Source organism: Octopus sinensis, linkage group LG10, assembly GCF_006345805.1.
Source record: "Octopus sinensis linkage group LG10, ASM634580v1, whole genome shotgun sequence".
NCBI classification, from domain to species: domain Eukaryota; kingdom Metazoa; phylum Mollusca; class Cephalopoda; order Octopoda; family Octopodidae; genus Octopus; species Octopus sinensis.
Genome location: NC_043006.1, coordinates 67,881,363 through 67,895,729, shown reverse-complemented (window position 1 = coordinate 67,895,729; position 14,367 = coordinate 67,881,363). Strand labels below are relative to the sequence as shown.

At 35.9% G+C, this 14,367-nt stretch overlaps 1 protein-coding gene across 1 annotated transcript in view; it reads left to right on the top strand.

The window, feature by feature from the left end:
• Nucleotides 1–14,160, top strand: part of LOC115216663 (transmembrane protein 106B) — a 29,135-nt gene extending 14,975 nt beyond the window's left edge. The window contains exons 3-6 of the mRNA XM_029786163.2: nucleotides 846–1,011; nucleotides 4,130–4,320; nucleotides 13,037–13,090; nucleotides 13,257–14,160. Coding sequence (XP_029642023.1) covers nucleotides 846–1,011; nucleotides 4,130–4,320; nucleotides 13,037–13,090; nucleotides 13,257–13,356 — 511 coding nt within the window. The 3' untranslated portion in view covers nucleotides 13,357–14,160. The remainder of the gene's footprint in view (nucleotides 1–845; nucleotides 1,012–4,129; nucleotides 4,321–13,036; nucleotides 13,091–13,256) is intronic.
• The last annotated feature ends 207 nt before the right edge of the window (nucleotides 14,161–14,367 follow it).

Sequence of the window (14,367 nt, the reverse complement as noted above, 5' to 3'; positions counted from 1 at the left end):
GACTTGTATGTGATGTCCTTATGCATCACATGTCAGATAGTGGACTCTGTCACTTTGAGCTACTTAGTGTTGGTCTTCATTGACCCATGAAGGGTGTTCTCAATGTCCTTGATTTAATAGATGAATTTAGCATCCTGGAAACCTGACAGTTGAGAATATTCCTTTCTCTTTGCCACAAATACTAGAGGCTTCAAATTTTTTTCTGACCCTGAACATGAAGGACCCAGTCATGTTCAAGAAACTGGTGATCTCCAAGTTGCTGTGCTTGGTAGCTGCAGCCAAAAGCTAAACATGTCTTTTCATTTCCTTATTGTGTCATATTTGGAATTTACCATTTTGGTTTCAGTATATCTGAAAAAGAAGTTAAAATTTGGCTCATGTTGTGTAATATTAGGTCATTCTGTTTACAACCTGTTAAAGTTTGTTCACAAACACTTGGTGCATCCTGTATAATGAAGGATAAAATCTAAAACTGACTTTTGAATCAGTAGTTTAATTAGGTAGGGGTTCTTTTGCTTAATCCTTTAGTATTAAGGTTATTTTATCAAACATATTACTTAGTAATTCACATTATTTTGAATTAATCATGCATTATCTCATCTCCTTAAGATTTCAATGAGGTAATTGTTTAATGTAGAATAACATTGTAGGGTAAGTGTGAGAGTCTGGATCTGGTCAGTTTGAACATAAAACAAATATAAAATTTTGGCTGGATGTGACTGGTTTAAATGCTAACAGGTTAAAGTATTAAATGTGTTCTGTGATGTTTCAGTATTTTGCCATTAACAGATGTTGATGATTATAGCTATAAATTAATATTATCATTTGTTTTTCTTTTATTCCAGAGTTCAGTGGGTCATTCTTTCTATAATTATCTGCTGTTTTGTGGCAGGACTTGTTTTGTATTTCCTGTTTCCCAGAAACGTACGAGCTTTAAGTAATCAACCTGATCTTGAACCTTCACAGCTCCAGATAAATCTCACTATGCAATATGTTTACCTCAGTTTTATGGTAAGTACAAATAGTTTTTGATATAATTTAAATAGAATGGTCGTTGACCATGTACAACTTCAGTTTTACAAATCTGGACTGTTACAAGTACTTCATAGCATGAATAGGATAGGCAGTATTCAAAATATCTTTTATCAAAAAAAAAAAAAGTCCCAAACAAAACACTTCTAAGATTAGAAGTAATCTAAACAGTATCTCTATTTTTGTTTTTCTTTATAGGTTGAGCAGATCTACTCAACAAAACTCCATCCCTTTATGTCATATTTTTGGTTTAATTTCTGATCTGATAACCTTCCACTCACCCTCTACATGAGTATCTAAACCATTTTCTAATACAAAAAAAAAAAAAAAAACCTTCCGTACACTTAATCATTAACATTAGTAAAACATCTAACTATCCTCCAATATCCTGTCATCCAAAGTACTTTAGACAATCCAAAGTGATAGTTCAGTATTTATCAAGTTTAATTATCAATAAACTGCAGAGCCTACTGGCTACATCATTTCTTTAATGAGATTTCACCAGAATCCACTTTGGTAGGACACCTCACATAATAAAACTGCAGTCTTATATTGTCAAATTCAGTGTAATGTCACATCTCATCTGAAACAGCTGTATGCATATTGTACCTGTACAAATTAAAATTCTGGCATCATCAGAATAGATTAATATTTCCACTATTTCACTCTACACAATTAACTAAAGAAAACATCTATTCAATATATCAAACAGTAATGTCTGTATCTTGTAGATATTGTAGACACAACAATATGTCAGTGTCATCTCTCCAACATTCGGTCATTATAACCAAAACAATGACATTTAAACACTGAGCAATACTCTTTTGTGCAACATTTAGCTAATATGAACAAACTCCTGCCTGTTCCAACAAACTTTCTGCTGGAAATAACAAGACAAAAAAATGTTAAAAACACTCTGTGTATCAACAACTGCTACACCAACCTATTATTAATCTAATTCCTTTTATAACATGGCCAACCATTTTTAGATTCTCTAATTAGTAAGTGTAAGACAATTTGAATTTGACTTTGTACAGCAGTTCAGAGGTTACACACACACACACACCCACACCCACACACACATATATGTATATGTTTCCAAATTATGGTTGGTAGGAATATAGAATCCAAGTACCATAGTCGTATGTACTGCTTATGTATATATATATATATATATTATATATATATATATGCTGGGCTCTTAAAAAGGAAACTTAGATATTGAATACATCACTGATAATATCTCCAGAGTAACCAAAGTTTCATATCACTCTTTGCACTTTTTGGGGATGTGATGGTTTCAGTTGGGTAATTTTTTAGGAAAGATGAGATACTTATTGATTTTTGTATTGTAATTGGACGATAGTGACATTGGATGTAAGTTTTTGTTTCTGATGGCAAGAGTTAACAAAGGAGTGTCTGTAATACTTTTACAAAATAAATATCACAAGTAGCTTTGAGAAAACGGCTACTTTTTTGGTTGTTATCAGTATTTAAATCTTCTGCTAAATTTTTTGTGAGTATATATATATATATATAACATGTGATCTCTTGAGCACCACCAGCTAAAATATTTTTTCCTCTGTCTTCCCTTCTTGGGATCTTTCCTTCTCCTTGTTTCCGACGAAGAGCTCCGCTCGAAACGTTAAACCCTCCTTCCCTTCTTTCCTGAGCGTCAATAATACTTTAATTGTTCCACGTCCTGCGTTGCTGTTTTTTTTTTCTCCTTTTTTTCTGTGTTTTCTTGTTTGGATTAACTATATATATATATATATATATATATATATATACACACACACACACACAAGAGGTGCAGCACAGTGCAATTGAATGTGGAACCACAAGGATGCCAAGTGGACATAGCCATGTCTGTGCTTCATAGGGTTTAATTTCTCTAGATGTGAAGTGTTGTTATTTTAGTCGTCTTTTACTTGTTTCAGTCATTGGACTATGACCATGCTGGGGCACTACCTTGAATTTTAGTTGTGCAAATCAATACCAGTACTTATTTTTAAAGCCTGGTACTTACTCTGTTGGTCTCCTCACTGAACCATGTTATGGGATGTAAATAAACCGAACAAGACACTAAGACGCACACTCACACACACTGGGCTTCTTTCAGTTTCTATCTACCAAATCTACTCACAAGGCTTTGGTTGGCCTGGGGCTATGCTAGGAGACACTTGCCCAAGGTGCCATGCAATGAGGCTGAACCCGGACCCATGTGGTTGGGAAGCGAACTTCTTACTACAAAGCCATACCTGTGCCTTGTCAAATAAAATTCATTTAAGGATTTTCATTGCAAAAACAGTTTATTTAAATTTTGGTTTACTTTGTACAGCAAAAATAAATGTTTGAATTAACCCTTTAGCATTTAAACCATCTATATCCGGCCAAAATAATCTTCTTGTTTTATCTTCAAACAGGCCAGATCCAGCCTCTCACATGTACCCTGCAATATTATTCTAAAAATAAACAATTACATTAAAATCTCACAGCTACAAAGTAATGCATGACTAATTCAAATCAATAAGTTGGAGTGACTGTGTGGTAAGTAGCTTGTTTACGAACCACATGGTTCCGGGTTCAGTCCCAATGCGTGGCACCTGGGGCAAGTGCCTTCTACTATAGCCTCGGGCCAACCAAAGCCCTGTGAGTGGATCTGGTAGACAGAAACTGAAAGAAGCCCATCGTATATATGTATGTGTGTGTATATGTTTGTCCCCCCCACCCAACATCGCTTGACAACCGATATTGGTGTGTTTACATCTCTGTAACTTAGAGGTTCAGCAAAAGAAACCGATAGAATAAGTACTTGGCTTACAAAGAATAAGTCCTGGGGTCGATTTACTTGACTAAAGGTGATGCTCCAGCATGGCCACAGTCACGTGACTGAAACAAGTAAAAGAGTAAGTACTACATTTGACAGAGAAAGCTGAATGCTAAAGGGTTAATGGTAAGTTGTTTATCAACTTGTATTGTTTGGTACTTTGCTCATAAAACAGCATATAGCACAACATAGTTGTACTCACTCTAGTGTATTATTCTGTATATGCATGCATTTCTTAATTGTCTATTTCTTTTGATTTATTTTCAGAATAAATACAACTTCAGTAATGAGAATTATATCCCAGTATCAGTGACAGGAGTAACAATGTCTGTACAGTATGACAGGAGTATTTTGAGTAAAGTGGAGAATAAAACAGAATTAAAAATACCCCAGTTATCTTCCAGGGAGTACCATGTTCAAATGAATTTGACTTTAGCAGGGGACCAGAAATATCTTGTGTAAGTCTGTTTACTTTTTGTGTTTACTCTTACTTTTCATAACAAATATGATTTTTTGTTTTTTGTTTTTTTGTAAACAACTTGCAGATGCAAGTTCTACCAGTTGAAAGCTTTGCATATCGGATGCTAGCAAGTTTATGGGGTCATCAGGAGAGAATGTGGACTGTTTCAGGGCCTTCCGCTTGGTGGTATCATTGCGTGCCAGCCCCCACCTTGTCAAAATGCGGCCCCCACTTTCTAGAATTGAAAGCTTTGCATATCGGATGCTAGCAAGTTTATGGGGTCATCAGGAGAGAATGTGGACTGTTTCAGGGCCTTCCTCTTGGTGGTATCATTGCATGCCAGCCCCCACCTTGTCAAAATGCGGCCCCCACTTTCTAGAATTGAAAGCTTTGCATATCGGATGCTAGCAAGTTTATGGGGTCATCAGGAGAGAATGTGGATTGTTTCAGGGCCTTCCTCTTGGTGGTATCATTGCGTGCCAGCCCCCACTTTCTAGATTAGGTTTCGCTCAATATTCTTCTAGCCATTGCTTATCATCCCTTTTTAACTGAATCCAGTGGCTTGCCTTTTCCACTGTAGTCTGGATATCTCTCATGGTGATATTTGCTTTACAATGAGTTAGGTTTAATAACAACAGTCACCTCATACTGTGTTCAATGAATCCTCTACATCTGACTTGTAGTTGTAGCAGCTGAATGTTATGTTTTTAAATACAGTTTTTTAATGCATAAACAGTCAACATGGAATTGGAATTGTTGTTAAAAAAAAAATTTAATGTGTCCCACCCACACTTAACAAGAAATCTTCTCACACACTATCACAACAAACCAAACTGCATCTCTACATCTCTTCCTAACAATTCTGCTTTATGCACTATGCTTACCTCCCACTCTCCAATCCTGTCCCCTTGTCCTTGTGCCACTGTATCATTGCTATCTGCTTGCCCTCGATCTGTGTGTTCTACCCACATGTCCTGTCTCACTGTATTATTGCTACCAGCTAGCCCCTGTTCTGTGTGTTCCACCCACATGTAACAAAACTTTTCCATCACCCTTACATCTCCTCATCTCTTTCTCACATTTCCTTCTTCATACACTGTCTAGCTCTCACTCCCTGATCCTGTCCCCATGGCCTTTTTCCTCTGTGTCATTGATATCTGGTAGCCCCCTGACTCTAAATATACCTAGGTTTTGCACCACTTACTCACACTCTTTAATCGCACTTCCTTTGCAATATCCTGCCACTTATATTATTACATTCAAACCTCAAGGATATACTCTGGCACTTGCCACCATCTATATCTCTCTTTTACTCAACCATTCCATTATATTCTGATCCCCATTCCTTTTGAGTTTGCCACCATCTCTGTCCTGCTGTCTCCCACTCTTTTTCTCTCTCCTTCTCCTGCCCTTCCCTCAGGTTTGGTAACTGTATTTCTTCTGTGGTAGTGCACCTGTTTCTGTCTTCATTCTTGATCTCTCTCTCTCCAGCTGGGTAGCCTTGTACTTCCTCTACAGCAAGACACCTCTATCTGTCTCACTATAACCTTTCATCATCCTTCAATGCTTCCTCCCGCTCTTGAAAGTTTTTTTTCTTGCAAGTATTTGGTGACCCTGTCAGTGCAGGTGCCACTTAAAAGTCCCAAGTCCACACTGTAAAGTGGTTGGTGTTTGGAAGGGCATCCAGCTGTAAAAACCTTGCCTATGCTTGTGCCATGTAAAAAGCACTACTGACTTTGCCTGTGCCATGTAAAAAGCACTGAGTTCACTCTGCTGAGTGGTTGGTGTTATGAAGGGCATCCAGCTGTAAAAATCCTGCCAAAACAGTCACAGAAGTCTGGTGCAGGCTTCTGCCTGGCCAGCTCTTATGAAACCATCCTACCCATGCTAGCATGGGAGGCAGATGTTAAACAATGAGGATCTGGCTGTTTGATTACTGACTTCAATTTGCAGCAACACTATAGGTACTTTGGTCGACTGTCTTCTATCATCGTGTTGTAATAATCAATACTTTGTAAACAGACATACCTCTAATGCTAGTGCCACAAGAAAACGCACCTAATACAATCTGTAAAGCGGGTGATGATTAAAAGGACATCCAGCCATAGAAAGTAACCCAAAATGATATATAATGGCACCTGTCTGTGAGAGCCGTGTCTCTCAATAAGAACTGTCTTGGATCTTCAAAAGCCATCTGACCCATGCCAGCAAGAAAAGCAGATGTATGATGACATTTCATCATCTTCATTTAATGTCTGTTGTCCATGCTGGCATAGGTTGGACGGTTTGACTGGGCTGTCATGCTGGAAGGCTGAGCCAGGCTCCACATACAAACATGGATGGATGCATATATATATATATATATATATATATATATATATATATAGGGAGAGTTTACGAAAAAAACAAAAGACGAAGACAGGTGGTGTACAAAACAAGCAGATGTATTAGTATAACGCTCAGGAATAGAAAAAGTCTTTTACATTTCGAGCTTACGCTCTTCTACACACACACACACACACACACATGCTGGCATCTGCAGTTTCTGTTTGCAAATATTCCACTGGCCTCATAGACTGATGCTGTTGTGTGTTATTTTGGTTTGGTTTCTATGGCCAGATGCCCTTTCTATTATCAACCACTTTACAGTGTTACTAGGTACATTTTCCTGTGGGACCAATATGTTCTCAGCAAGACAAGACAGAATGGTCCTCTGAATCCTACATTTTATTTGCTTATTTGCCAACCAATTTTATAATGCATTCAGGGTATATTTTTTTGTGACACCAGCATTAGAGACATTGTCAAGTCCTTGGTGAGACAAGAGCAAAGGAATGTCTCATCCTTACTTTTCCTCCACTCATTTACCAATGACATGAGGGTACATCAAAGGTGAGGGGATCATTTGCTATAGCATCTGTACTGAAGGGCAAACCTTATATACTGTAAGCATTGAGAGTTCTCTCCATTACTTAAAACTTTGGTAATGAGACTGAGTGTAAGAAAGTGAGAGAGAAATTGTGATGATAGTTACAAAGACAGATATACAAATACACATATTTAGACACACCCACAAACATTTAAATATACGTTTGTCTGTCAGTCTGTTACTCTGCTTGTCTGTCTATCTCTGTGTCCGTCTATCTCTGCCTTTCTCTTTTTCTCTCTCTGTCTCTGTTTGATTGTCAGTCTGTTCCTAAACACATACACATATAGCAACATATGAACATATAACATATAAAATTGAATATTTACATACTTATCTTTCTCTACTACCTAGATCTAGAAATAAATATGTAGATACATACTCATATCTGTTATCACAACTTACTTGTGCCAATTCACATATGCATATACTGATATTGACGCACCTGTGAGTCCCTACCCTTGTTTAAATATGTACCATATGTATACAGAAACTGTAGAAAAAAACTTTAACAATGATTAAATGAATCATAATTAGAATAATGCTAATAGTTTCTGACTTAAGCACAAGGCTAGTAGTTGTGAATGGTTGGAGTAAGCCAATACCATTGACAACACTTCTTGGCTAGTGTCTTATTTTATCAACCCTGAAATGATAAAAGGAGTACTTGACTGATACTTTAGCTTGTCAACCTTGAAATGAGGAAAGGCAAAGTTGACCTCTGGAGTGGGTGGGGGTTGAAATCAGAATGTGAAGCGCTGGAACAAATACAGTTAGGTATTTTGTTCAGTATTCTACTGACTCTACCGGGACACTGCCTATATAACAATAATAATGATGTCTCAGTTGCAGACCATCAGCTTGTTGTATACAGATGATTAAGGTGTGAGAAGTTTACCATAAGTTTATGATGGGAACTAGATACTGTATAGGCTAGCTTGTCGCATTGCCTCTGTATGTGGGCAAGCTGAAACATACATACACACTTACACCATTCTCACATGCACATGCAAGAACAAATTCGTTCCACTGGGTTATCATCATTATCTCCCTTCCATTCAGCCTCTTTCTTCTAACTATTTCATCATGTTGAACTGTTAATCCCTACAAAAAAATATTTTCTCTCTCTGTTTGTTTCTGTTTCAATCTCTTTTTTTCCCTCTTAATCCTTTCTGTCGAAGAGCGTAGGCTTGGAACGTAAAAGACTTTTACACCTGCTTCTTGTTCCTACAGCTGTCTTTGTCTTTTGTTCTCTGTAAATATGTATGCGTGGATGGAGGTAAAGGACATGGACTGCACCCCCTTTCTGTTTCCAAAATTTTAATTTTCCCCCTCTCCCCCTTCTGACAAAGAAAAGAAAAGGGGGTGGGGGAAATTAAATTTTGAAACCTTGATTCATCGTTTAGCTGCTGTTTCTGGCATGTCAACTTTTTACATCTGCTATTTTAGTAGGAGGGGAGGGGTGTTTATTTATTTTGCTTTTGAATTGAAATCATACAAAATTTCTTTTTTTTTTCTTTTTTTTTACAGAATCATAATCTCCATATTTTTCTGTATTTTGCCAAAAAATTTCTTAAAAAAAGTGAAAAATCGATGTGTGTGTGTGGGGGTATGTGTGTGTGCGTATGTATGTGTGCGTGCGTGCATATGTATGTGCATGCATGTGTGTATATGTATAAAATCAAAATAAGCAACACGATATCAAGAAGTGATGGAGCATGACTGTTTCAAACAGCTCCATTTAATTGAACAATGCAATCATTACATCAATTTAAATGCGGTGCTATCATCAGTTGCATAAATAAATAGAATTTTAACCAGTTGGACACAATATAATTTTTCTCAAATACTTTAGCAGAGCAAGAAGGAAGAAATTCATATTTTTGCTATTGTATCTAAGAATAGACTACACTTTCAGGAATTGCATGAAGCCCACTGGGATTGTAGCTTGTAAAAGATTGTGGTTCATTTCTAATTTATTTGTCTTTTTATCAACTACTAAATCTAAAACTAGAGGACTGTCTGTTTAGAATGAAAGGCAAGAGTGAGTTGACAGCTCATGGCTAGATATGGTCATAAATATTGTCATATGAATCCCCTTTCTCTAGGGAGGGAAGAAGACATTAGGAGTAGTAAATTGGATATAGAGTAACTGTCTGTAAAAGGTGGCTGAGTAGGGGAAGACTAAATCATAATGTTACCAGTTAAAGAGGCAAGATGTCAATAAAACCTAGGATGTTAATACAAAGGAAATTTTAACCTGGGGTACTATGGGTAATTGTTTATAAACAATATTGTTATGTTGTATAAAATAAAATTTAAGATTATCAAAAATGATTTAACCAAAATAGGTAAAAAAAAATGTGTATATATCAATTATTAACATTAAAAAGGAAAGATTACATAGAATCAGTTTAATACTCATTCATGTACTTAATTACTTATTAAATGGTTTCTATAAAGACTGCCCAAGGTATTTACTTATGAAATACTGGAAAGATAGACATGCTATCTATATATTAATTATAAACCAAGAATCAGAAGAAATAAAGAAGGGTACAGACACACATATTTATATATCTATAGATGTGCAGGTGTGTATGTGTGCAGGTGTGTGTACGTGTGCAGGTGTGTGTACATGTGCAAGTGTGTGTACGTGTGCAGGTGTGTGTATGTGTGCAGGTCTGTGCAGGTGTGTATACGTATGCATGTACATGTATAATATTTTATGCCAGACATTTCATTTTTTAATTTTTTTGCAAAAATTCTGCTGGAAAACTATTGAAATTGATATTGTTTGTATCTTTGGGATGGTCATATTTTCAACAAACCCATTGGTTGTAGTTCACTTAAGCTTTTAACAAACCAGCATTAGCAAAATGAAGCAGTATTAAAACAAAAAGGCAATCTTTATATCCTGCTATATATTTGCCTTGAGATGTACAGTGATAAGAACACATACATGCATTGTAGTAAACAAAAACCACCTGGTTACTGGAACTGCTAGATCATGTGATTTCAGCATACTGTGCTTCTTCAGTGGCAAACAACCAGTCCTGCACAGTAGCCAAATCTCACTGCCAATCATATAAAGAATGTCAGTGACTTTTCATTTACCGATGCCGCAAATAGTTAACAAGCTTATTAAAAACTAAGTATTAGTGATGGAAGCAAATACCAAAAGGCAATCTTTATATCCTACTAAATGGGATATACTGTGGTATTTGCATTGAGAGATCCTCTCATTGATGTACGGTGCAAAATTCTCATCTGCTTTATATCTGTGCTCTAAGCACCATACATCTGTACGAGAGTGCCTCTGAAGGTAAATACTGCAGTATTCAATGCTCTAATAATACTTCCACATTTTGTAGGATATAAAGATTGCTTGAATTTTTGAACTTTATTGTTAACTAATATGTTATGGTCTTCATTACATTACTGTGGTTTAATAAGTGATTTCAAATTTAAAATAATTGAGAAGTTTACAGTAGTTTTTGTAAAATTAGATGAATTAGTTGAAACTGTAGTGAACCAGTGCATATGTCTGTTGGCAATACGATCCTCCCAAAATGCAATACATTATTTTAAGAATACATTTATGTATTTAAATATTTCATTTGATTACATCACTGAATGGGATTTTGAACCCTCCACTTTAAATTTAACTCTTGATTTTTTGGTTTTAACTTGGTTGTTGAAACCTTTATATTTCCAAAACTTCAAGATTTTAAATTGTAACACATAACATCACTCCCATTCACATGTGTAATGTTCTTTGACATCTGTCTCTCTAACAACCATTTATATAGTTACTCTAGGGTCAGACCTACTTTCCAATGTCACTTATCTGTAAACTTTTTGGCAAAAGTAATGTCTTTGATGTCAACAAAGCTTTTGATTGTGTCTGGCATGTGAATCTATGACTGAAACTTTCTGGAGCAGTAGCTTACTATCTTAGCTTGTGTAGCCCTCACTAGCCATTCATCGACACCAGGTTTCTTCAGTGACCACCAGATTACTGAGTATGGCACTTAGGTGGAGGCTTTCTTTCAGTTAATGAATGCTAGGTATAGTAGCTTACTCTTAGCTAAGTACTTCTCTTGTAGTTGCTTTACTAGGAAAATGGCATAAAAGGGAACATGTCCCATCAAGGCTTATTCTGTTCTTAATTAATTGTGCTGTAACTCTTTCTATGACCTTCATACGCTGGTCTAACAATTTTATGCTTCTGTAATTTGTTTTCTAATGCATCTTCTTTGCCCTTGTAGCAGCTTACAATGACACTGCTATGCCAGTCATTGAGTATGACACCTTCTTCTATGACTTGTTGAACTATTTGGATGACTAGTATGTATCCTACTGTGCCAGATATTTTGGGCATCAGAGTGACTGACCCTAATGGATCACCAACTTTCCCTACCTTAATATCTTTAATTGCACTGTCAACTTCATTTGCTAGTCCCTCCCTTTTTTTTTGAGTCTGCATGAAGTAGACCCTCTCTATTTCATGCATTCTCTTCATTCAACACCTCTTATAATAGCACCTCCATTTTCCTGGTGATCAGCAGTAAGGGTAACTGTGCCTCTATCATTCTGGATACATTTCATCCTAAATAACATAATAGTTTTCTCTGATACATTGTCTTGCAATCTGGAATGCCTCGTGCCTCTCATCCTTGTATTGCAAAATGTGTAAATTTATGTTTCTTCTTTAGCCATGTATAACTAACACCTGCCTTCCTTTCTGGCTGCTATACAGCACTCTTTGCTTCAATCTTCCTTCCAAACTTTCCAAACCTTTCTCTTAATTTTTATGGCTCTGTCTCCTATGCAATTCCATCACTATATCAACTTCTCTCTGGCTGGAGCCTTGATTCAGCCATATGTCTGACTCACTTGTATAGCTGCTCTGAAACCAGATTCATTGCAGACCTTCTTGACAGTGGCTCTCAGCAGGTTATCTTGTAAGAAGTCCTAGTTGTCGTGTTTGCAATAATATAGACTAGTATGTGTGTGTATGTGTATATATATATATATATATATATATATAATAGTAATGCAATACGAAAGTTGGCATGCTCGCTTAGCCAGCGAACGCATTGTGACCAGCGATGTGTAGCAACATCTGATGGTCTGGTCAGTCACATGATCACGTGATATAACTAGCGTCCAGCTGTAGAAACACTGCAAGATCAGATTGGGGCCGGGTGCATCCTCCTGGCTTCCCAGACCCAATTTGAACCGCCGAACCCATGCCAGCATGGAAAACTGACGTTAAACAATGATGATGATATATATAAATAAATATAGTATTTTTTTTTCATGAAATTTATGCAAATTGTGTGGAATGTATTTCTGTTAAAAATTGATTTTCTTTCAAGCAATCAAGATCTAGCATGAAAAATTATTAAGCAACAACCTGGGGAATGATCCATTCTGAATGGGGAAACATTGAATGGTCAACTCTTAATTAATAATTCCCTGTCATCTCTTTTTCCATGCTGGGTGTATTTGTTAGATCGGCCATACTTTATATCACAATTTCTCTGTATTTTTTGCTATCCCCACTGAGAAGCTCAACATCCTGAGATCCCTCTTCAAGAAATTCTTGCTTATGTGTTCAAAGAACCATTTCTTCATGGCTTCTTGCAACCACTTCTAATTCCGTAATTCTCTCTCTTGCATTTACAATGTGGATATAGCAAAGCCTGAGTTAGATTAAAAACGATTTTAACAATATTTTTTCTGTTGTCTGTTAAAAATATTATTCTGTTTCTAATTACAGGAAATTTTGCAATGATCCAAGACGATGGGTCCATGACATGTTTATGCAGTTTGAGTAAGTAAAGATTTAATGTCTAAATTTTAGAAATAACTTGTGAATTCTCTAATTATACTGTATTGCCTTTTGTTATTAGTAAACAGATTCCATAAACCCTTTGTCTATCATTACCATATTGTATTACATATTCCCCTTGCTGAAATATTTTATTCTTTTATTGCAGGTTGACCGCTAACTACAGCTATTTTGGCCACATAGAACAGACCACATTGACCACTTACCAACATGTCAGTTGTGGAAATGACACAAAGAGTCCTTATTGAGTTGACTCACAAAACTGACACCTCTCCCTCCAATTGCTGCCAGTGCCTTATATCAATTGACTTCTTGCACTGTTGTTGCTCTTGCCAAAATTTACAGTGAAGCTAGATATATACCCATGTTGGTTCTGGCCAGCTATCTTTTCATGCATAATATAATCTTTAACAATTGAAGACTTCATAAATTTCATGAAGGAAACCTCAGAAAGTTCTGAAATTATTTTTTCACCTGTACTGAAACAAAGCAAACTGTCCTTTATATTACACAAAAACAGAGATAATGAAGTAATTCATTTCCCTTACATGAAAGAATTTTCTAGTCATGACTCTATGCTAGAATTTTTCCTGTGACTATAATACTCTGTCTACCAATTGTTATCCAAATGCTACATACTAGGCAGGTAATTTCCTTCCCTCAGATCTGCCAAGACATTTAAAAAAAAATTCTTTTTACTGTATTTGGTAATGATTTTTTTTTCTCTCAATATTTACTTTGGGATAGCAGAGGTATATTAGTTTTTTTTTTGTTTTTTTTTTTTTAACTGTAGTGTATTTATTTTCATTGAATAAAATTGAATAAAACTTACAATGAAAGTATAAAATCATCTAAACTACTGACTGTTTTAGTTTGTTCTGAAAGATTGTCACAAAATAAAAAAAAAATCATTTCCCTCACTCTACTCATTTGCCTATTGTTGAAGGTTTATTATCATCTTCTAAATCTCCGTACGTAAAGCCATAAATTTCTGTCAGAGAATAAAATGTGAAATTACAGCATTTTATATGTTTGCTGTTCATATGCCTGATGATGTTTTAAGTGTTCTTTCTTTCATTCTCTCCAGTTTAGTTGAAATTATTCAATTCTGCATTATTTCAAGTATCAACCATTCTATTATATAAATCTAGCTATAATTTCTTTATTTGTCAGTCATTGCAACTGTAAGTTTACCATTCAAACTAAATATGATACACCAGGAATGCTCACTTCACACATGTGGACTTGTATGAAAAGTT